This window comes from Equus caballus, chromosome 5 (genome assembly GCF_041296265.1).
Source record: "Equus caballus isolate H_3958 breed thoroughbred chromosome 5, TB-T2T, whole genome shotgun sequence".
Taxonomy (NCBI): domain Eukaryota; kingdom Metazoa; phylum Chordata; class Mammalia; order Perissodactyla; family Equidae; genus Equus; species Equus caballus.
In genome coordinates this window covers 99,330,624-99,355,484 of record NC_091688.1, presented here as the reverse complement: position 1 = coordinate 99,355,484, position 24,861 = coordinate 99,330,624, and the positions used below count along the sequence as shown (strand labels likewise).

Sequence of the window (24,861 nt, the reverse complement as noted above, 5' to 3'; positions counted from 1 at the left end):
GAAAAGTGAGCAACGAGTGGTGCCAGAGACCATGAGTGTTACCATAGAGAAGTCCCTCTCTCCATAGGGAAACAAGAGGAGCAGGGAAAGAAGGGTCCCTGCCTAACTTTCCCTTACCTTTTGAAGTTAGCCACTAAGTTTCTGGTCAGTCAAGGGTGTGTCTAGCACTCTCTGGAGAGAGCTGAGCAGCTTTTAGGGAGGTTCTGCTCCTACCTTATGAGGTGGCTCCCCCATGTGCCTTTTTGGACTATCCTAGGAGTGTTGGTCAATAGTTTAATTCTGCATCCAGAAGGCTCTAAAATATACATTAATCATTATATTAATTAAATTAACTCCAGAAGCATGATGTGTCAAGATAAAAATTTCATTTCTTATTTTATTTCCCATCTCAAATTATAGCCAGCCCATTGCCCAGTATAATTCATCAGAGGTACTGTTATAAGATTAACATACTCTAATAATAAAATGCTAACAACATAGAGATGCCTAGTTTTGAATATAAACCTTCTCCATCTATAAAATTCCTCGTGAGACGTTAAATTCCAGGATCAAAGTCCCAAGGAGACTGAACTAGTCTGACCTTGTGGAAACAATTCGATTGTCTTAATGACTTACAACATCAAAAAAATTATGACTTGATTGTGTTACACGAGGGCTGTGTGTTGGCTGAGGCTCTTCTGGGCTTTGCAGAATTCAGCTGGCCTTGGTTCCCAACATCTTCTCATACTGGCACCCAGGTTCAAGGAGTGGCCACTGCCTGAGACCTGCTGTTCTCACGGTGGGGGACAGGAGCAAGTGAAACCAAGCGAAACACGCCAGTCATGGCTGCTTACCTCCTATTGGTTAAAGTCAGTCACCTGACCAAGCCCAAGCCAATGGGATAGGAAAAGACACTCTAGCTCTGCAGAAGCACGGCAAATAGGGACGAAATGAGCAACCGTGAACAAACTGGGGATATTGTAAACAAGTGCTCAAAAACTTTGCCCTTATGAATTAAGGTCTCCAGCTTCCACTTCTACCCCATCTTTCTTACCTTCTCTTCTGCCGCATCTCTTTGATTTCTGCATTCTTCTGCTTTTAAGGGATCCTGTGATTACATTGGGCCCACTAATAATTCAGAATAATTTCCATGTTTTAAGGTCAGATGGTTAGTAACCTTAAAGTCATCAGCAAAGTCTTTTCGCAACAATATTCAGATTAGTGTTTGATTGAATAACAAGGGGTGAGAATCTTGAGGAGACATCTTTGGAATTCTGTTTACCACACTGGCTTCAATAATAAAGTGAGAAAAACTATTTATGTACTCATATAGTGCTGGTGCATGCCACTGTGTTCTAGGAAATTGGTCTATTCAAAATATATCCATTCCCAAGGGTCAATTTTGATCACTTGCTTTTTTTTTTTTTTGGCTGAGGAAGATTAGCCCTGAGCTAACATCTGTTGCCAATCTTCCTCTTTTTTCGCTTGAGGAAGATTAGCTCTGAGCTAAAATGTGTGCCAATCTTCCTCCACTTTATATGTGGGTCACTACCACAGCATGGATGACAAGTGGTGTAGGTCCACACCCAGGCTCCAAACCCTTGAATCCAGGCCACCAAAGCGGAATGCACTGAACTTAACCACTATGCCATGGGACTGGCCCCCCATCATTTCCTTTGTGATAGTAAATCACCCACTTTTTTCTAGATTTTCAAATTTGTTGGCATAAATTTACATGTAATAGTGATTATGATTCTTTTATTCTCTCATATTTCTATGGTTATTTTTCTCAGTTGTAATCCCTCCTTTCTCTTAAATCAGGCTTGAGAAAGGTTTATATATTTTAAAAACAAACACACCAAACAATAACTTTTGTTATCCTTTTAAGCTATACTTTTATTTCTACTTAAGTATCTCTGATTTCCTATTCATAAATTCTTTTGGTTTATTTTATACTTTTTCTATTTTCCTAGGATGAAAACCTTGGGATCTTTTCACGAAGAAGGAGGAGGAGAAGAAAAGGAAGAAGGAGACGGAGGAGGAGTCCGGAGTGGAAACAGATGAAACGGAGCAAGGTTACGTCCTCACCTTTGAAAGCTTCCAAAACACCCCAAAGCCTTCCCTTAACTGAAAGGCTTCTAATTAAACCCATGCTTTTCAAGCACTAACAATTAAGATTTTTAAAAGTCCTTAAACAAATGGATTATAAATGAACTTTTGAAATGCAACTTGTTTCTGAGTTCTGTCTTTATGCTGTTGGGATTAATGAGAAGTTGATGAGAAACAGTAAAATAGCTATGTGATAATATACTTAAAATGGTCAATACTTTATAGGATTTGCTGCCAAAGTTATTTAGCTTATGAAAGATAAGTTATTCTTTTAAATTATTTAACAATTCAGAAAAAAGTCAAAGTTATGCTTGGAAAAGGCATTATATAGCAATGAAGTTCCAACGTCTACTAACAAACAGCTATTTGAAATTTTACAAAGACTTTTTAATTGCATGAGTTGCTAATGTAATACTATTTTCTAATTATTATCTAAAATACAGATATACAATTAATTCCACATGCAGCAAGTCAAAGGTACATTTATCAGATTTGATATTCAATTACAGAGCAAGGTAGTGCTGTTATTTGGTGTCCAGTAGTAAATCAGTCTGCGCCATTCTTGGTCCCCAACAGACTCTACTGTAGGAATGCTGATGGCTGAGGAATCTAATTGAGATAACAAAAGTTCATGAACAAGTTCCTCCTGTTGATAATTATTTCCTGATTTTGTCCTTGTATTTACTAAAAATGTTGGCTTTTCTTGAACAGACCACTGTTGATTTGTAACTCCAATTTCTATGCTTTGCTTTCTTGCACCATCCATTAGAACGTTACTATTTAGATAAGAATTTCTTCCATGATCTTGGAACTCATGATTTGCGTCTTGCTACCCAAATATCGCTGTATACACAATATTTTGTGAGCTGTTTAATTTTCATTTGGCAAGTTTAACAAATCGTCCAGTGGCGTTACATTACTTAACTTATGGACTTTGAGTTTATTTTTTAAAGGCTTTGAGCAATATTTGACAGGTAAGGCACTAAATTTGCTCACTGGTTTTACTGTAGAAAGCATTCTTCCAAATTTGCTAGTTTTAGCACTCATTTCTTGAGTAAGAGTTTTTTCAAGGAAACCCACAAACTTTTTTGTTAGGTTGGAAAAAGTCTGTGAGAAATTACAGAGTTTATTCCAGGATATGTTGTCAAATGTCTGCTTACTAGCTTCCTTCCTTGAGTTATCCTCGGCAGCTCTATGGTGCACATCAAAAGGCACAGCTTGTGTACCTTCCCTCCTTTCTGTCGAAAGAGCTCCTTTAGGTTTAGAAGGAGTAACAGATTGATAACTAATTAAAGATTTGAGAATTTCACGATTTCTTTCTAAAACCAAATTTGTTCTTTTTTATGGGTAAATGTTTCTGTTTTCCATAGGATGGTAAGGAAGCCTATTTTTGGTCAAAAGTAACATTTGTACATATCCAGTCTCATGAAAAATTATGGGGTTTGTGTCCTTTTGTTCCTATGGATTAGAGAAAAGAGTACTTAGTTATCAGTCTATTGAGGCAAGAAGGCTACATGTATTTTTAAACATGAAAATAAAATGGTAAAAGATTCTAAAAATGACTACATAGAAGTTTTTAATACCATTAACAATAATGATATTTGAACACACAAAAAAGATATACTCTTATGTGACATACTTCCTTCTCTTCTTAATACTCTGTTGAGATGTTAGAGGCAAAATCTAAACTTTTGGCCTCCTAAAACCCTTTTTGAAATAAAGTGGATATAAAGAAATAAATATATTTCTTAAATGTTTGAGTGTTGTCATTGGGAAATAGGAGAGTTGGTAGAATGGAACACTGTTCTGACATTTCTTAGATTTCCATGCCCGGAAACAAGAAACATACCAAAAAATGGATTGAGTCAAAGACCATAACTGATTACAAACAAAAATTAAAAGTCTGGATATCCTAATAAATAATTCAGAAAATATAAAATTATCTTTACAATGATTATTATTGTACCCCAACACTTAGTACATAAAAGGTGCTCAATACATAGCTGTGGAATAAAATAGCCAAAGTAATGGACTGAGTTAAAAATAGACTATTTTTATCACAGTAGTAGAAAATCTGTATGTATGAGCTACTCACTAAACTCTTTCCCATGTTTCCATTATAAGGTAAAATGATTAATTCCAACGGAACCAGTCAAATATGCATATTGCCAGTATTTAGTTTGCAAACTTTAAGTCAATGATTGCTACTTTTCCTTTAGAAATATAATTAATAAAATAAGAAACAAGGATCATCGAATTGTCTATTAGTGTACTTAGTGTGAAAGTTACATTAATGCCTCTGATTGCTGAAAAGACAAAAGATCTAGCCTGGCAATCTAGTGGTGATGCCAATGTTATCCATTTAGGCAGAGTACTGGAGGTTTGTCATGTTGTTGGTCTGTCCACCACCTTTGGGCATTTCCCACCTTATCAGTCTATGTCCCCTTAGGCAGAGGTATCAGCTGCCCTTGAGGTTAGGGCACAGGCGTGTGACCTGGGCTCTGCCAATGAGATGCACCTGTGAGAGTATTCAGCTCAGAAAAAGCAAGCACTGTGACCAAGTGGGCATTGTGAAAACTATTCTAGTGAGGATGGTGGTAGATATATCTAGCTTTGAAGGGCAGCAGTGGCAAAGGTCTTAGAAATATGTCCCCAGCCCAGCATCAGAATAGTAAACTGTTATCTGCTACAAAAGCCACAGCCCCAAGGGAGCGGTCTGGGGCTGTAATGGTGTAACTCCTGACTGGCTAAGCTTACAAGCCAGGTTGTCTCTGCAGCCTTCCTAGAGACTCTGGGAGCTACCAGATGGTCTATGAATGTATTTTCTGTTGAAATACCCAAAATAGATTGATAGAAAAGTGAAATAGGGGGCAGTCATTTTTTAAAACATCATTTGAATTTTATATTTATTTTATAATCAAGAAAATTTGAAAAAGCCTTCTTCATAAAGAAAAACAAAATTTTCAGCTGGTGCAAAGGACACCCCATTTTTGGAGTGGTGATTCTAAAAAGAGCATTAAGAATTGGTGTTGTCGTCACTTCAGAATGTGAAACCAAGAGGTCAGAAGGATTTATCAAAGCTTCTGGTCACTAGAGTCTAAGATTCCCACAAGTAGTAATAATACATATGTTTGCTCAAGAGTAGTGGATATTCTTATTACCATGTGAGAAGTTACTGTCTTTGCTGGACTAACGTTGATTATCTTGGCATTTGGCTTTTTCAATTCATCCTCGAAGCACAAGGGGAGCAAGCTTTTCTTTCTAACTAAACAATACTCACTTAATTGGTAATTTGTGGTGGATTTATTTTCTTTTGTACTAGAATCGTTCGTCTGCGGAGGAGATTTTCTTCTGAAAATGAACACAAGTTCAGCGTAAATGTTCACAGGGCTGATCTCAGCTTGTCAGTTCTTGTCTGTCTCCCCCCAGTCCTCAAAGGCACTGCCAACACCTCCCCCAAACCCTCTGCCACAGATTTTCAACCTGACAAGACCATCCCTTCCTACCTGGTTTGTAGGGGAAATAGCAAAATCAGAGGTGGAAGCAAGACAGTAAGACGTGTGCCTCTTTGGTTTTTGAGTAGGGAGGAGGGGTGTTATGTAGAAAGAGGAGAAACAGCAAAAGTAGAGAGAAATTTGCCACATCCTTCACTGAGATTCTGGGAGACAAGTGCTTCGCAGGGCAGCTTCATGCCAACGTAGGCTGGCCCCGGCTTTGTTAACAGGATGGAATGGTGTGGTTAGGCAGACAGAGGACACAGTTTCATTCCAGACCTCCCTTGGGTCACATGTGACATGGATACTGACTTTAGGCTTGTCAAGGAGCTTGCCATTGCAGAGGCCTTTGCCATAGCAAAGCCTTGGCATGGGTAAAGGACAGGTTAAGGACAGATGAAGGACATGACAGAGCCTCAGAGAGTTCCACCATACTAATGAGAGTTGAGAGTAGCCCCTATCTAAGTTCAGAGAGAATAGACCAGAAGTTCATGAGCTACAGATGTCAGCAGCCACAGAACATGTAGGAATGAGACCAGCAGTACAAGGGCAGTGACCAACATTCTTGGTCAACTCCCTCTTAGTGTGACTAAGTCCAGTGAACTGCTCATTCATATACTCAGATACCATCTTAGAAAGAAACAGAAAGACACAGCTCAACGTAAAGAGGCTATACCTTATTGCTCCAAAGTTTAAAACACACTGGACTAATATGATTCTTTTCATCACACAGAGTTTTAGGATCTCGTGAGAAAGAGTACATCCATGTTGCAGTGAAATTAAATTTTTGTCTCTACTACAAAAACACAATTGTATTCTCTCCCTTTAATTTTCCATGTTTTTCTCTCCATTTGACTGTAAACTTGCAGCAGAGAGAACCTGTGCTTAAGGTCTGAATGTGATGCTGACTAGCTGAGCAATCTTGGACCAGTCATTGGCTTACAGCATGGCCTAAACGGTAATAGGAAGTCAGAAGAAATTCTTTCTTGTCCACTAGAAAATAAAAGCAGAACTCTTCCTATTACAAACATCATTGAACAGAATAAAACATTAAAAATTTTAAAATAAATTACCTTTTATTTACATAATCTTCTAAGTGACCAACCAAATCAAATGATTCCCCAGGTTTTTTGTCAGTTTGAGCTGAAATTATAAAAGATTTTCATCAAAGACATATTAATATTATGGCATTTAGAAAATACCCTATATAAAATATTTTACAATGTAAAATAACATATGGAAACCACCTGGTATTGTGCCTGATCTGTCATAGCTACTCAGTAAAACTTCTCAAGCAAACAAGATAGAACTGGAGAAGATCAAGAATCTAATGGTTGGCTAAGACAGATCAAACAGAAAACTGGTCTTGGAGACTTTTGTGGAAGAAAGGCATTCCCAAATTTTCATGTCTCTCAAATATGTAAAGCCATCACTGGCCAGCAGGAAGCCTCAGATGGTTAAACGCTGGTGGCATGGAGGGAAGTGAGTTAGCAGGTGTCAAACAGATTTTGCCACCTGGCTTTCAGAAAGTGTCAGAGGTTGAACTCTTCCAAACATGCCTGGTGGCCATTCCGGTATTTCTCTACTTTCTTAAGAGTGTTCCCAGACACACGTGCTACTAGCAATAAATCCAGCTTTCTCCTTGTCCTCAAGTAGTTTCTATTCTAGTGGAGAGCTTCCCAACCTTTCCATGTCATGGCAAACATTTTAATTCATGTTTTTTGCACGGTACACTGGGATAAGCACTTGAGTGCACTTGTAGCCAGGCTACCCCAGGGCCAACCCAGCAGTCTTGAAGGCTGAAGATCAATATTTCAGCACATCTCTAACACCTTCGAGCACAACAGGTGACCACAGGATATTGGTTGGGAAGCTCCATTCTAAAAGGAATAAATAGCCAATAAACAAGCAAACCAACCAACATACAAGTAGATAAAATAATTTCAACTACTTGTAAGTATTATGGAAAAATATGAACATGGTACTTCACCTAGGGTGGCCACAGGCGGTCTCTCTCGGGGGGGATATTTGAGTTGAAATCTGAGAAAGAGAACGAGGCAGCCAGGTGAAGAGCTGGAGGAACAGACTACTAGGCAGAGGGAGCTAGGGTAAAGGTCTCACTGTGCAATCAGCTTGGAATGCTGAAGGCAGCGAAAGGCCAGCATTGCTGGAGTGCAGGAGGGGGAGAGTAGGGTAAGATGAGATAGGTAGCAAATCATATAAGACCACACAAGCCATACTGAAGAGTTAAGATATTATTCTGGTTATAATAGAGATCATTTGGAGAGTTTTACATGGAATAAGAAAGTGGTTTGATTTTTTCTTTGGAAAGGTCACTCTGCCTGCTCAGAGATGAACAATCCGTGGAAGTCAGGGGGAATGTGGATGGCAAGAGTGGCAATGGAGTAACAGTTAAGACTGCTGCTGTGGTCTAGATAAGACATGTTGGTGGATTAGACAAGGATTGTAGCAGAGGGGGTGGTGGGCTTCAGCTTATATTTTGGAGGTAGATTGAACTATATTGACTGGTGGATTGGATATGGAATATCAGGGGAAAAAAGAAATCAAGGATGATTTCTAGATTTTTGGCCTCAGCAATTGGGTAGATGCCATTTACAGAAATGGGAAAGGCAAACGGGAGGAAGACAGATGCACTGCCTGAAATAAGGGGCTGGGTGGAGATTCCCTGGCTTGCGAAAAGAGACTAGAAATCAATCCTTTCCACTGCCAACTGGGGACCAGGAACTAAGTCAAACCACACCGAGGCACGATGACTGGATCTGCCATATCCCCAGTATCTCCCAGAGGGGGAGCCCCATTCACAACTCTCAAATCTAGTTTGGCCTGAGGGCCATGAGGTCTGAGTGGCAGCAACGGGTGGTAAAACTTCTAGAAAGGAAGGAGTAAGGTGAAGTGGGTAAGTGTTGAGTGAAGAGAGAACCTTCTAAAATTCTAAAACACTGAAAAATATAAAGCTAAGAAAGACAATCAGCAAAGTCAACAAATAGAAGATAAATTTGGCAATAAAATTAAATAGAAAAACCTAAAAACAACTTTAAAATTCTTACCATATCTCAATTCTATGGTGTATGTTAGCATTCTGTCATAGTTTAATTGACAGTATCATTGGTGACATCTTAGAGTTAATAAAATAATGGTATGTTTAGGAACTTCAAAGACACAAATGAAAAACTATTCACATAAAAAAACAAGATATGGTGAGATAAAAACAGGCTGAAGTGAAAAAAAAAACACAAAAAAACAGAACAAGTCAATATAAAAACACTTGGAAATCTTGGAAATAAATAATATAACTCTGGATTACAGAACCAAACAGAGAATTAATGAATTGGAAGAAAACACCAAGGAATTCACTAAGAATGCGCAGACAGATAAATGAAAAATATGAAAGAACCATTAGAAGACATGAAAGATAGATTGAAAGACTTAAACACTTTGTCTAATAGTTCTGGAAGAGGAAAATGTAGGAAATGGTGGAGAATCTGTATTTGAAGAGAGAATGGCCAATAATTCTAACTAACGGAAGTGTATTTCACAAATTGAGGATGAGAGATAAGAAGAAATCTATACCTACATGCATTGTAGTGAATGCAGATCATAAAGAATGCAGAGAAAATTCCCGAAATTACCAGAAAGTAAAGGAATGACATTAATTGTCATTCTACAAAGGAGTGACAATTAGACCAAGAGGAGATTTTTAACCTATAATTGATTCCAGAAGCGAATGAGGCTGTATCTTTAAAGTGCTGAGAGAAAATAATTTTCAACCTAAAAATCAATATCAACTAAACTGTTATTCAAGAGTGACAGCAAAATAAAGGCACTTCCAGATATACAAGGATCAAAAAGAGTTAAGAACCAACAACTCATCATTGAAAGAACTATTAAAGGATGTCATTCAAGAAAAATAAAAGTGAACACAGATGGCAGGATGCAGGAAACAATGATGAGCACAGAATCTGATAAATTATTTATATATTTAATTATAACATAATTCATGACTTTAAAAACTAATCTTAGTTTGTATTTTAAATGAAATATTATTAATATTCCCTGCATTTATACAAACACTTTTCTCATTATTTTAGATTATTAAATATTAAATTATTTTCTATAGATTATTTTAGATGTAACAGATTATTAATTTATTATATTTTTGGTGTTTGAGACTTTTGTAGTGTTAGTCTTTGTTTTCTTTTTAATTTACCTTTATTGAGGTATAATTTACATACATTTAAATACACACATTTTAAATGTATAGTTTGATGATTTTTGACAACTATATATATATTAATGTAATCATCACCAAAACCAAGATGTTGCGCATTTCCAGTATCTCCAGATAGTTTCCCCACTCCCCGTTCAGTCACTTCATTCAACTTGTTCTGTTCTCCTCTTTAAACACACTGGTTAACTCAATGTGGGATATCTATTTTCTCCCCTCAATCTACTGTCTTGTCTAATCTAGCCACATTTTTGTGCCTTCACATGGCATTCTATGTGATTTTCCTAAAAAATGTTTTTAGCTCAGATAGCACAATTTCATCCTTGACAATTACTTTTTATATTTTCAAATCTTATTTCATAAAATTCTTATTTTCTTTAGTTTTTTGAGCACAAAAAATGATTATTGTCTAAATTATCTCCTGTTGTATGGGGTACAAAAAATGTGACCGTCAGCTATCTTTTAAATTATTTCCTTTTTTTGCTACAGAATCTCTGATACGTCCCATGTTTTGTTTTTGTTTTTCTATCTACTCACCTTTGACTCAGGACACTTAAACCTGGGCTTGATATTAGTCCAAAAATAATAGGGGTACATTTTCTTTGGATGCTCTCCTTGTTTACCTGAGTACTGTTAAATTCTCCCCTGAGAAATTAACGTGTAAATCCAGATATTTTTTCTGTATCTGCCTGAGTAGACTGACGGGGGAGCTGGAGCCCTGAAAAATCATGGGGAAACCTGTTTCTGAGCACTGCATGTGTGTGAGACCTCTTCATGACTCTGCTGTGGTGGTGGTGGTGGACACTGTCCATTTATGTGCAAGGTGCCATTTGGGTTCCAGTTTTTTACCTCTCTCTTGGGCTAAGCAATTCGGTTTTGAGAGGAACTTAGTCAAAGAAAGGCCTCGTGGCTCTTAGGCTGTTTGATGGGGACCTATGTTTTTCTTCACGCAGTTATCTTGGTGGCTATTATTCACACTTGCAAAGATGGTTCCTAGGAAATTCCATCATGTCTCTTCTGTTGTCGACCCTCCTTGCACGACTTGACTCCTCCAATTTAGGAGGTTTTCCCCCTAACTGAGTACATCTGAAGCAACACTAGGAAGCCAGGGAAATAACTGACTAAGTGTGGTCATTACGTGTTTCTCAAAACACTGCTAAGACAGACTTGGAGTGCTGCTGACTTGGAATTCAAGGGGGAGGATTTTCCATCTCTCCGTGACCCACCATTGGTAACTCCTTTTCTTTGAGTGCGTGCGTGTGTGTGTGCGTGTGTGTGTGTGGTGGGAGGTGATGATTAACGGGAGTATTTTTAGCATATCTGCTACTAGCTCTTTCAATATTCTTCCTCTCAGGAGATGGAATTGTGAATCAACTTCTGGAAAATTCTTTCAAACTACTTCATATTGTAATATGCAGCAGATTTTTTTGAGTTTGGGATTAATGTCCTCGTTTCAATTTAACGAATTTTTCTTCTTTTTCTTTTCATTTTGGCCAAGATAAACTTATATTTATGTTGCCAACGTTCCCAGAAGTCTTAATATGGGACTTTGATAAAAGAACTATAATGCCCCTTCTGTAGAGAAACTTAAGAAATTTTACAAAGGGAAATTTGCTTTGCCGACAGAGTAGAACACCCTGCCGCTGCTTTCAGGGAACACTTGAGAGAAGACACAGCATCTGAGTGGAGTCTTAAAGAATAGTGTGGGAAACAGAGGATTGCCTACTTAACAGTCCCTTCATCTCTTTTTTTGCTATCTTATTCATCTTCCTCTAAGCAACCATGTCGTTCAAGGGAGGCTGGGCTCCTTCCTAACTCAAGGGAGTGAATCTTGAACATTCTAAGCCTGTGTTTTCAAAATGTGAGCCACAACCCATCAACTTAGACAATAAATCAATTTAGTATCTCCTGACTAGCATTTTAAAAATTGAAATAGAATGAGTGCATCACATGGATCCTTAGTAATAACTGTACAAAACACTAAAATACTGCAATCAAGTTCAACTAGCAGAGAAAAACAAATAATTAGGGCTCCATGAATCTGAATCTTCTGCTCTGTGTGTGTCTGTGTGTGTATTAGACTGGGATATAAAAAGTATTTCTTACTGTGACTTATGTTAAAAGTTAGAAACTAATCCAAGGCGACAATGATTTGTTGGTTTAGATAGGGGTGCATGAAGCAATTCCAGCCAGGGAGATACAGGGGAGGTCTGCTGGTGGGGGGGTTGGGGAATATTGTCCTCATTCTTACAAGGGACCAAAGAGCTTTCCTCCTTTTCAGTGGATGTTGTTACCCATACAAGTTGTCTTGAATAGCAGTCACCATATTGTACAGCAAGGCTAGGAGGACAACTACTTGCTAAGAAAGTTAAGGAAAGTTGAGAAAGGATAGAGGAACTGGCTATTTGATGGCATCATTAAACCCCTGAGTTAACCAACCCTGGAACAGCCTTACTAATGGACTTCTTCTCATTTGAGATTATACATATCTTTATTGTTTAAGCCACATGTAGGCAGATTTTCTCTTAATTGCAGCTAAAAGTGTCCCAACTATTAAAGATGAATAGGAATCTATCAGGTGGGGAAGTATAATACGAGCATAGAGAACAGAATGGATCAAATCACACAGTAGTTGGAACGGACTGTTCAGTGCGTCTGGAATCAATATGGATAAAGAGATAGAATGAATAGAGTCTGGAAAGATCTTATATACCATACTAAGTAATCTGAACTTTACCATTTTTATGATAGGAAGTCTTTAGATGTTATTAAGTAGTGAAATACATGGTAATATGATCCTTGGTTAAAGATTTTCTTGGGGCCAGCACCATGGCCCAGTGGTTAAGTTCACCCGCTCCGCCTTGGCGGCCCGGGGTTTCACCGGTTGTGATCCCAGGCACAGACATGGCACCGCTCATCAGGCCATGCTGAGGTGGTGTCCCGCATAGCACAACCAGAGGCACTCACAACTAGAATATACAACTACGTACCTGTGGACTTTGGGGAGAAGGAAAAAAAAAAGAAGAAGATCGACAACTGTTGTTAGCTCAGGTGCCAATCTTAAAAAAAAAAAAAAAAAGATTTTCTTAACACTTATGTCTTAAAGTTAAGTGTGTATACCTGTAAATAAAGCAGAGTCTTTTTCCTTCTTATAAGCATTAGCTTGGACAGTGGGTACAGGAGAAAAGACTGTAGAACCCAATGTTCTTCCACATGCTCGTCTAGGCTGTGAATATAGATGATGCACAGGCCTACCATTTTCCACCTAAACATCAGGAAAAGTGGGAAACTATCTTAGAAATTATTTTTTCCAGGTGTATATGGATAAATAATTTATACTTAATTATTCACGTGGAATATGTAATTATGATGACTAACAGCTGTCTAGTTCTTCAAATACTTTCAAACACAATGTTTATTTAATCCTCAAAAAAAAAAATAACCCTATGAGTTGGGTGTTATTACCACTTCATGGATGAGGAATGAAATCAACAGAAATTTTAAAATTTGCCTATGCTCACACTTTTCACTAACTTTTATTTCCTTTGTCTCTAAAACATAGAGTTTATCTTCATATAAAATTTATTTCTCCAAATGCAAAGAAAGTCTAAAGTTTAAATACTGAGGAAAAAAGCCCTCTCAGTGTGAACAGAAACTTTATTGTCTCATACATAGAATAGGTACAGCAGAATAGTTCTGAGCAAAGAAAGAGAAACTTGAAAAAAATGATCCAGTTTTTCCTGGGTTAGGGTCTCACATTGGATCCATATATTTTTACTGAAATACAAATATCTAAATATCCAAAAATCCTCATGCACATATAAGTACAAACTGCATAACTTATGATTCTCCATCAACAAACCAAACAAACATTTGTTTAGCACTCACAATTTTTTTTCACACCAGACACACTATATATTTAGTTCTGGATAATATGAGATAGGAATAAAGCATATGACAAAAATCTAGGCCACAAAGAGCTCACTTTCTTATTCGATAGGTATGATTAGCATACATGGAACATTAGTAAATAACGTAATAGGGTAATATCACTAAGAACCAAGCTGATCAATAAATGAGGAGGAGTTCAGACGAGAGGGATATCAATGAGGGCTGGAATAGACAGGGAAAATTTTATCAACGAGGAAGAACTTAATGCTAGGATTTGGAGATGAGGGCATTTCTGGAGAGGCATATGACATAATGACATCTGACCAATGACATAAACCTGGAGTATTCATAAGACGGTCCAGAAAACAGCATATTTAGAGCAAGAGGCATTTATCATTTATTGAGTATAAGAGACAAGTTTGAAGAGGTAAGAAGAAGAGTTGTGAGAGGGACAGACTACAGATGTCTTGAAAGTCAAACAGAGAAACTTTAACATAAAGAAAAATCACCCAAATTGACTTGAGAAGTAGTAGAAAATTTGAACATACCAATAATTCTTAAAAGAAATGTAAATGAGTCTCAGATAACTACCTTTAAAAACAGTAACCAGACCCAAATAGATTTATAGATAAAATCTTTCAAACTTGTATGCAACAAATAATTCTCATGCAATATAACATCAATTAAATTAAAAAGTAAACAACAACAACTTTTCAGTTCTTTTTATAAGCTGGCGTAGTCTTGATACCAAACTCTGAAAAGATAATGCACCAGAAGAAGCATATAAGCTAATTTCACACATCGCTTCAGGAGCTTTTGCAAATTCAAAATAAAATACTATTCAACAGTATACTAATAGAACAGTTAATAATGGCCAAATAAGTCATCAAGAAATTAAAGTTTCCCAATAGATAAGTTATAACAATTCATCACCCAATAGGTCAAAGGAGAAAAACAATGTAATTATTTTAATAACTACAATATTTAAAGTAGAGTTGATAAATTCAACAACCATCACTGATAAAAACTGTAATAAAGTTACAAAGAAAGAATACTTTCTTAATACGATAAAGAATATCTTAGCATGATTTTAAAAATTATATAAAACCGACAGCCATAGTTAACGATAATACACTAGTCTATGGCATGACAAGAGTGACACCTATCACCACTATTTTTTATAAATGTTTAAGTATTGAGCAATGCAATAGGAAAAGATAATGGAAGTAGTAAAAACTCTGGAGAATTCTGATTCAGGATGACTAAGCCCCTGTCGGATCCACTCTGTCTCGGAAAACAACTATAAAAACTCTAGACAAAATACTCCAGAAAAAATACACACGCACACACACTCACACAAATTACCTGAGGGTCCTGGAGAGTAAACAAAAGCAAGTGACAAAGAAAAAGCATTAAAAGTTGGAATAACTGACTTACATGGGACAAAGTTGCCATTTTTATGGCTTTTAGCTTGAAGGCAGGCTGAAGTTGGCACTGCACGGGGCATCTAAAACTCTAATAGAATACTTACTTTCTTTCTGGCCAGAAGAACCAGAGGACAAAGTTCAGGGCAACCAAAGCTGTTGGAAAGTGAGAAGGGAATGACAGAAAGAAGAGAGTCAAAGATGGTAGCTCTACCACCTTCCCAGTATAAACTCTGTCTAAGTCTCTCAGCGATGCCTGAATCACGCATGTTTAGGGAAAAGTGCAAGCATCCCAGCTTGGGACAAAAGAACTGAACTGAAATCTGAGCTTCTGCTCAGGAGACAGAATTTATATTTTGAGCCCAATCAAGTTAATTGACTGCTAAAACAGAAGCATCACTACTCTTTCTTTGTAGAAATATAACAGACTCCAGAGTCTCCATATTGTAACAGTCATAATGTTCAGGACAAATGCAACTTGAGGTACAAAGAATCAGGAAAATGAAACCTAATTTCAAAAGAAAAGACAATCGACTGAGACCAACCTTGAAATAAATGACCCAGATGTTAGAATTAACAGATTTTAAGGCAGCTATTATAACTATGCTCAATGAGAAATGTAAAATATGCTCACAATCAGTGAAAAAAGGGGAAATCTTATCAGAGAAGTAGAAACTATCTTTAAAAATGGAAATTCTAGAACTAAAAAATATAACACTTGAAATAAAAAATTCACTGGTTGAGCTTAAAACAGAATGGAGATAATCAGGGGAAAGAGGTAGGATAATTTAAGATAGATCAATAGAAATTATCTAATATTAAAAAAAGAGGAAAATATTTTTTAAATAAAAGGGATTCAGGGACCTGTGGGACAATAATGAAAGGTCTGATATGTGTACAATAAGAATCTCAGAAAGACAGGAGAGGTAAAATGAAGTAGAAAAATATCAAAAGAAATACTGGTCAGAAGTTTCCTTAATTTGATGAAAGACATAGATTTATAAATTCCAGAAGTTTAGTGAACCCAAAGCAGGATAAATATGAGGAAAACCATGCTTAGGATCATGGGCATATAGGTTTTAGCAGACAACGTAGGTTTTCCCAGCAGAGAAAAACAAGTTACATACTGGGGAACAATTCAAAATACCCCTGACTTCTCATCAGAAACTCTGGAAGTCAGAACTATGAAAGCCAATAGACACTGGAAGATCGCTATTAATATGTTGAAAGAAAAAACCCAAAAACTATCAGCCAGAATTTTGTATCGAGCAAAACTTTGCTTCAAGATCCCTAAGACACTTTCAGGTAAAAGAAAACAGAGACTTTGCTGCCAGCAGAACTTTACTGCAAAAATGCTTAAGGAAGTTCTTCAGGCTGAAGAGAAATGATACCAGATGGAAACGCATCTTCAGGAAGTACTGAAGAGCATCAGCTCTGATAAATATTTGGTTATTTTTTATTCTATTACTCTCTCTAAAACGTATAGGATTGCTGAAAGCCGAAATTATAATATCATCCTGTAGGTTTTATAGTAATACTTATGAAACTATACTATGAAGGATGTAGGTAGTAAATGGATTTATAAAATTAAAAAGCTTCTAAATCTTTATGGGAAGAAGTACAATTTTACCTAAGACAAAAAAATCAGTAAAGACACAGATGATCTGAACAAAAATAACAATCACTGTGACTTAATTCATAGGTATAGTTACATATTTATACATCTATAACATATAGATGTACTTCTATATTTATAAGTATACTTATAGAATACTACACCGTATAACTGCTGAAAACACATTCTATTCAAGTGTACATAGTACTTTGAATAAGATAAACATAAGCTGAATCTTGAAACCAGTCTCAATAAGTTCAGAAAGACTGAAATCCTATAGAATATGTTCTCTAGCCACAAAAGAATTAAATTAGAAAACATTAACAGTAAGATATCTAGAAAAACTCCAAATATTAGGACATTCTACAACACACTTCTGAAGAATCCATATCTCAAAGAAGAGAGCCTAGGAGAAACTAATAAATTTTCAAAATGAATGCTGGTGGAAATATAACATATCAAAATTAATGGAATGTCAGTTAATGGCACCATTGTTTATCCAGTTTTCCAAACAAGTAACTTGGGAATTATTATTTTAAGCACCACATCCAGCCAGTTAAAAATTCTGTGAAGTCTAACTACTTAATTTCTCTCCAATCAGTGTCTTCCACTACACTCCCTTTCCTACTACTTCGGGTCGGTCCCTCACCATCTCTTACCTTGAAGATTTATGGCGAAGCTACGGAAACAGATGATGTATTTGTGTAAGACGCATTGTAGTGAAAGTCAAACCAGAAATTACTGAAGGAGCATGGCCCTTCAGGAGCCAGTGTGAACGCAGGTGAAGGGAAGTGGCAGATGTTCATTTTGAAGAGGAGTGGTCCTTCTGAGTCAAGAGGGTGGACCAGGCCATTTACAGCCATGCCTTACTGAGATCCCTTTACAATTACGGCAAAGGAATAAAAAAAATAATCAACCTAAAATAGAACGAGAACAGGGAGGGGGGTGTGTGTGTGTGGTGCACGTGCACCACATGTGAGTGCGGGTGCACATGTGTGTGTGTGTTTGTGAGAGAGAGAGAGAGAGAAAAAGAGAGAGAGAGAGACTTAGAAGTCAGCCCAGCCCATAAGAGATTTCAGACAAATTTCTGAAAGACAGAAAGTTAATTGAAGCTTTAAGTACAGTAGCGGAGTCACTAAAAAAATATTATGCTATCTTTCTATCTTTCTGAAGAGACTTCAGGCTTAGAGTTGTCAGGTATAGATTGTGGGAATGAGAACGAAAGTTGTAAAGAGATAGGTTAACTGAAATTGTGTCTGCGGAATTTGTGAACCATTTGCCACTTCCCTCATCTCCCAGTTACACTATCCCACACACAGAGTTACAGGCAGTGGTATTTAATTAATCCTAGGCTAACATAAGTGTCCTTCTCTTGATAAACTTCCTGCCAATGTGGGTTTGGCTCCCCAGAGTAAAACTCTCTTCATGTTAGGATCCAAAGGCAGGGCTACCGGGCAAACTGCCTACTCTTTTTCTTCCTACTCTAAAATAAATCTAGCTGGTTGAGAACTCTGCTATATACACAGACCAGTTAGCTTTCAATTCTGGAGAGGGGCTTATTTGTAAAATCAACGGCAGTTTCATAGAAACATTAACCTACATCTTCATTCTTAAATACGAACAAATGAAGATTTACCAGATACGATAAAAAAATCAGCAATTTCAAAGATACATATCATGATCAACGAAAGGAACACTGACACCAGAAGAAATAGATTATTCAAGAAACAGAAAATAGCTTAAAAAAATAAACTCTAATATCCTCAGAAAAATCTGCGAACAAATGTAACAGGATTCTATGGAAACAAAAAAACCCCCAAGAACAAGAAAGAAACACTGGAAATTTAAAATATGATTTCTGAAATAAAATGCAGTAAAGAGACCAGGAGAAAAAGTTAAGGAAATTTCCCATAATAAAGAGCAAAATTTCAAAGAGACAAAAAAACAGAGAAAAGCAAGATAGAGAATCAACCCAAGTCTAATATCTGACCATTAGAGAATGGAGAAAATAGTGGAAAGGAAACTAGAAAAAAAAGTAATAGACATCTTAAGACCCAAAGAAAGACATCTGACTTAGGGAAGGGTCCATTGAGCACTGAACAGAATAAATTGAAGTAATTACCACACTGAGGCATATCCTCAAGATAGCTTAAAACAACATTGATAAAGAGAAGATCCTAAAAGTTTCCAGATAAAATAAAATACGGTCACTTACAAAAGACTGAGAACTTCTCATTAGCAACATTCAATGGCATAGGACAGAGGAGCACTTGCTCCAAAGTTTAGAGAAAATACGATTTTAAACCTATAATTCTAATCCAAATTATCAATCAAGTATATGGAAAAAATAAATACATTCCCAGACATCCATGTACCATTTCTAGGGAAGTTTCTTGAAGATACATTCCAGGAAAATAAAGATGAAATCCAAGATGAATAAGAAGACACAGGATACTAGAATCTGGCTACTAAACCAAAAGTGGAATGACACAGTGACAGCAGCAGAGCACCCTTAAAAGCAATGGGTCAAATTTAGAACAAGAAGTCACTGGGCTCCATGAATAATTCCTGGAAGAGGATTGGAATGGATTACACTCAGCAGAGAGAAAGAGTAAGGAAGCTTGACCAAATTCACATATAGTAAGAAAGTTACATGCTTCTTTTTGGGAGGCTGTGTATCTTAGAGATAAAGAGTATGAATCAGACCGCTGGGTTCTTCCTGGTTCTGTCACTTATAATTTGATCTCAGCCAAGATGCTTATCTTCTTTTTGCCTCTTTTTTCTGATCTATCAAATAGGAACAATAATAGTACTTACTTCACTGGGTTGTTGAGGATGTAATTTATATGTATTTATGTATATATATATATTTGAACAGCGCTTGGCACACATAAGTGCTATATAGATGTTTGTTCTTATTCTCCACAAGAAAAGAGAAAGGCAACTAGAAGCTCCAGAGAAAAACACAAAAGTTTACAAGACAGTCAAGGTCTAAATAGAGGGAAACTAAAATAGGGAATCACTTTTGAGTAACTGATGGAAAATAAGAAAGGAGAGTCTATTGTTTTCATATTATACCCATTGAGAAGAAATGTAATGCCAGCACATCACTTTGTCCTACAATGAATGATCATTTACAATGTCACAGTAACACAAATGCTGTTCGTAGCATTTTGAATTTTAGAATTAACCCATAGACAAGACATAAGGGCTTAATCAGAGTTTCAAGGCTGAATGTAATCATTGACCTAAAAGATGTAAAAGTAAAAATATATTTGACCAGGGACGAAGGTGTGAAGGAGAGCTGGAGGAAAGGATGAGACTGCTAAGATCTTCATCTTATATAAAGAGGAGTCAGGAGGTAGTGATTAAAGTTGATGGAAAAGAAAAAAACATGCAGATATATTATTTCAAGATACAACAGTTAACAACACAAGCAAAAGAGTAACTTTCAAAGATTCAGAAGAAGAAAGAAGGGGAGAGGTGAGATGCAGAGCAGTGTAAACAAGCTAATTCAAATCTTTTTTATTAATAATTCAGTGGATAATGTTTCAAGTTGATACATTTTTAAAAAACAGCAGTAGAAGCTCATTTTTTAGAATTATGGAGTTAATCACAAGAGGAATTGAAACTCAAAAAGGTTAAACATGGTTGCCTCTGAAAAAGGAACTCAGAACAGGAACTACAGGACGGAAGGGCTCTGTGTCCTTATCAGCCTTTCTGTGTTATTTAGTTTTTTTTTTTTTTTTTTAAAGATTTTATTTTTTCCTTTTTCTCCCCAAAGCCCCCCGGTACATAGCCCCCGGTACATAGTTGTATATTCTTCGTTGTGGGTTCTTCTAGTTGCGGCATGTGGGACGCTGCCTCAGCGTGGTTTGATGAGCAGTGCCATGTCCGCGCCCAGGACTCGAACCAACGAAACACTGGGCCGCCTGCAGCGGAGCGCGCGAACTTAACCACTCGGCCACGGGGCCAGCCCCTGTGTTATTTAGTTTTTAAAGTCATATGCATATTTTAATTTGTTTTTAAAAATTTAAATGTTATATGTTTTATATAAGATGCTAGTAAATTTATTATGATGAGCAAACTTATTGTGACATTATAATATATATTTCTTGGGAGATGTATTAAACGTGAACCTAAATAAACCATGCAGATGAGGATAAACCAATAATCTGGATAGTGGATCTTGTCAATATTTTTCAAAATTATAAAAGGCAGGAATATGCAACAAAAATCACAACGTGTTATTAACTATGGCCCGACGTATGTTTTTTTCCATGTTTTATTTTCTATATTAGCAATAATTGGGATTAATAATAGTATAATTAATAACTAAGAGATTCTCTTAAATTGACTTTCCTTTGCTGATTCTCTGGATTAATTTCTCTTTCTAGTCTCCTACATAAAATCAACTGAATGATATCCGAGGTGTGCTCAATACTCAGGGCTGGTCAGCTACTTTTCAGTATGCCCATGAACCTATGCTCAAGTGGTTATCAAAAGTCAATACTCTGGGGCTGACCACGTGGCTGAGTGGTTAAGAACATGCGCTCCGCTTTGGCAGCCCAGGGTTTCGCCAGTTTGGATCCTGGGCACAGACATGGCACAGCTCATCAGGCCACATTAAGGCAGCATCCCACATGCCACAACTAGAAGGACCCACAACTAAAAATATACAACTATGTACTGGGGGGCTTTGGGGTGAAAAAAGCAGAAAAAAGAAGAAGATTGGCAACAATTGTTAGCTCAGGTGCCAATCTTTAAAAAAAAAAGTCAAGGGCTGGCCCGGTGGCCGAGTGGTTAAGTTCGCGCGCTCCGCTGCAGGCGGCCCAGTGTTTCGTTGGTTCGAATCCTGGGCGCGGACATGGCACTGCTCATCAGACCACGCTGAGGCAGCGTCCCACATGCCACAACTAGAAGAACCCACAACGAAGAATACACAACTATGTACCAGGGGGCTTTGGGGAGAAAAAGGAAAAAATAAAATCTTTAAAAAAAAAAAAAAAAAAAAAAAAAAAAAGTCAATACTCTTAGTCCCAAACCTGTTTATGGTAGCTGTTACTGTAATCATATAATTTAAATAACTATAGCATGCTCAAAAAATGGTCTTGGCTACACATCAAAAGATTAACAAATGGATGTATATTTTCATATTTTTAATTAAAATAAAATATTTAAGTTATGCATAACTTAAATGTTTTTTATGATGCCCTCTCTTAACTGACTTTATGATAATTGCTGGCCCTCATCATACGCAATAAACAATTTCTACTATAAAGACTGTCCAACAAATAATGTATTATTTTCTCTATTATCCCCATACATAAAGTCTCATATAATATTAGAGATAAAATCACTTTAAAATTTTATGTTTTTGAATCCCGTTTGAATTTGGGATTTATAGGAGCATATATAAAATTATTAGGGCTGATTTGAATTTCTATTAAGCAATTATAAGCACACAAATTAAATTTACCTCAATTGTATCCTTAAGATAAGGAAAAGGTCTGATAGACCTTGATTTTGAATTTTCTTCTACTGGCCCTAAAGAAACAAATTGAAACACAAATGATACTTCCGTACTATTAGACTACCTCTAATTTAACTCAACAAACCATTTTCTTAAGTCATAGCATACTTTTTAGAAATGTGGTTCGATAATCTTATTTGCTTATATACACATTTGCTTTTACATTTTTAGAGCTAAATATAGAATAAATGTAAATCTAGAATAATTTGCTTTAAAAGTGAATTTCTACCTTAACAAAAAAAGTTTTTAAGTGAATTTCTATTGATAAAATATAACTTTTGATTATTTAGTATTATACAATAAAGCTATATCTTCTTGGGAAAAAATGAATTTCTAAATAAAATAAAATCATAGTTGATAGTCAAAGCAATCTTTTCATTAATTCTTTTAAAAAGAGAAGAATTCCCTTAACCTGAATCCCCCCCATCTCCAATTATGAGTTTTATTAATCTGGATTATCATTTACTGGATTTTCTTAAGGTAGGTATAGTGTACGGTCAAGCACACAGACTTTAAATTTAGACAGCTTGAGACCAAAACCTGCTTTTTTTGTGTGAGTTATGTAGGCTTAGGAAAGTTATTTAACCTCTTTGAGACTGTTTTCTCATATGTTAAGTGAAAATAATATTACTTATCTTATATGGATGCTGTGAGGATTAAATGAGATAATAGATGTAAGAAACTTAATAAGGTTTCTGGTGTTCATTCAATCAACACTTATTTGTTGGTCACCTACTATATGCCAGGCACTGGGTTTGGACTCTGGAATTGTGATTCCTACCCAATAATGTACATATTTTAGTGGGTAATACAGAAAACAAGCAAAGAAACAAAGGAGTGAATAGCTATAAATTGAGATACGTGCTGTGACAGAAATAGATAAATTTTGTTTCGGGAGAGTAATAGAAGGAGGTATAACTTAGACAGAATAGTTGTTACACAGCCTCCCTGCCCTGCCCACCCCCATCCAAATTCATATCCTAATCCTCCATGTGATGGGATTTGGAGGTGGGGCCTTTGGGGGGTAAATAGGTTTAGGTAAGGTCATAGGGGTGGAGCGCCCACAGGAGAGCAACAGGGCGAAGAACTTGGCTGAATTGTGTTTGTTTTCTAGTGTTTTGTGGAAGTAGAACTCTCCAGAGATGGAAGTGGATATTTAGGTGAGATTTCTAAGCTGTGTTGAAGGGGCAGCGTGGCTCCTCCTGACTGCTCATGGTAAAACGTGAGAAGAGAGAAACAGATTGAAGCCAGAACTGTTAAGCAAAAAGGAGCCAGAATTTAGGATCTGAAAAATGCTCAGCCTGTCTATATTATAAAACATGAGCGGGCATGTTCAGAGAGAACACTAAGGGTGCTGTGGATTGGCCATGTGAGAAGGAGATGGCATGGGTGTGAGCCAGGGATCCACCCAGCCACCCCAGCAGAGACTGGAGTCCACACTGCCAGTTTGAACAGAAGAGGTTGGAGGTGGGATAAAATGAAGGACGGCTGTCAGACCTCTTGGATTTTACAGGATGGGAGCATAGAGCTATTTGCCGCAAACGTGCTATTTTTCAAAACAAGGGAAGAATGACTGTGAAGGTGATTCAGACATCATCAGGGCTGCCTCCTCAATTTTGAAAGCGGAGGCCATTACCTCGGTTTCAACAGGCCAGACTAACTCTGCCCAAAGCCCTGTGGGTGGGGCAGCCTGGAGCCTTGGGGGCAGCAACCCTACAAGGCAGAGCCCTGGGCATGGGATCCCTGCCTAGCAGAGTCCTGAGGGGGAGTGGTGGCCTCCACCTGGCAGAACTGTGGGGGCAGCACCTCTGCCCAGGTGGGTCTGGAAGGCAGAGGTCAAGGCAAAGAGGATCGTTCTCAAGCCTTAAGATCTCATCAAGTTTGCCTTACTAGGTTTTAGACTTGCTCGCAACCCATTGCCCCTTCCTTCTTTCCTATTTCTCCCTTTTGGAATGGGAATGTCTGTCCTCTGCCTGTCTCATTTTTGTATTTTGGAAACACATAATTATTTTGGTTTCACAGGTTCACAGCTGGAGAGGAATTTTGCCTCAGAATGAATCGTACCTTGAGTCTCACTCATATCTGATTTAGATGATATTTAGACAAGACTTTGGACTTTAGTAATAACATAAAACTTAATATGGCAGTAAAATAATTAAGGTGTTCTAAGATCATTTTATTGTCCAGAAGGAGGTTAATATTAAATTTTGAAAGAACGCATATTGTAATTTCTAGGATAATCCTTTAAAGCATAGAAACAAAGTACATAACTTCCAAATTAGTAAAGGGGAAAAGTGAAATTTTAAAAACTCAGTCCAAAAGAAGACATGGGAAGACAGAAAAAGAGGCATAGAAGTAAGAGGACAAATAGAAAGAACAAAATAAAAAGGTGGATTTAAATCCAAAGATACTAGTAATTACATTAAGTGTAAATGGACTAAATGCTCCATTTCAGAGACAAAGATTATCAGAGTAGATTTAAACATCTAACAACACAATAAATATAAGATATAAATCCAGATCATAACATTACAGAAAGGTGGTAATAAAATGATGGAAAAAGATACACC

The 24,861-nt window shown here is 36.9% G+C and overlaps 1 protein-coding gene across 1 annotated transcript in view; it reads right to left on the bottom strand.

Moving 5' to 3' along the window:
* Positions 1 to 2,453: 2,453 nt before the first annotated feature.
* The window catches only part of C5H1orf141 (chromosome 5 C1orf141 homolog), a 53,581-nt gene continuing 31,173 nt past the window's right edge, over positions 2,454 to 24,861 (bottom strand). Inside the window, 5 exon segments of the mRNA XM_070267500.1 lie at positions 2,454 to 3,546; positions 5,250 to 5,439; positions 6,656 to 6,725; positions 12,949 to 13,093; positions 22,238 to 22,305. Of these exon segments, the coding sequence (XP_070123601.1) occupies positions 2,959 to 3,546; positions 5,250 to 5,439; positions 6,656 to 6,725; positions 12,949 to 13,093; positions 22,238 to 22,305 (1,061 nt within the window). The 3' untranslated portion in view covers positions 2,454 to 2,958.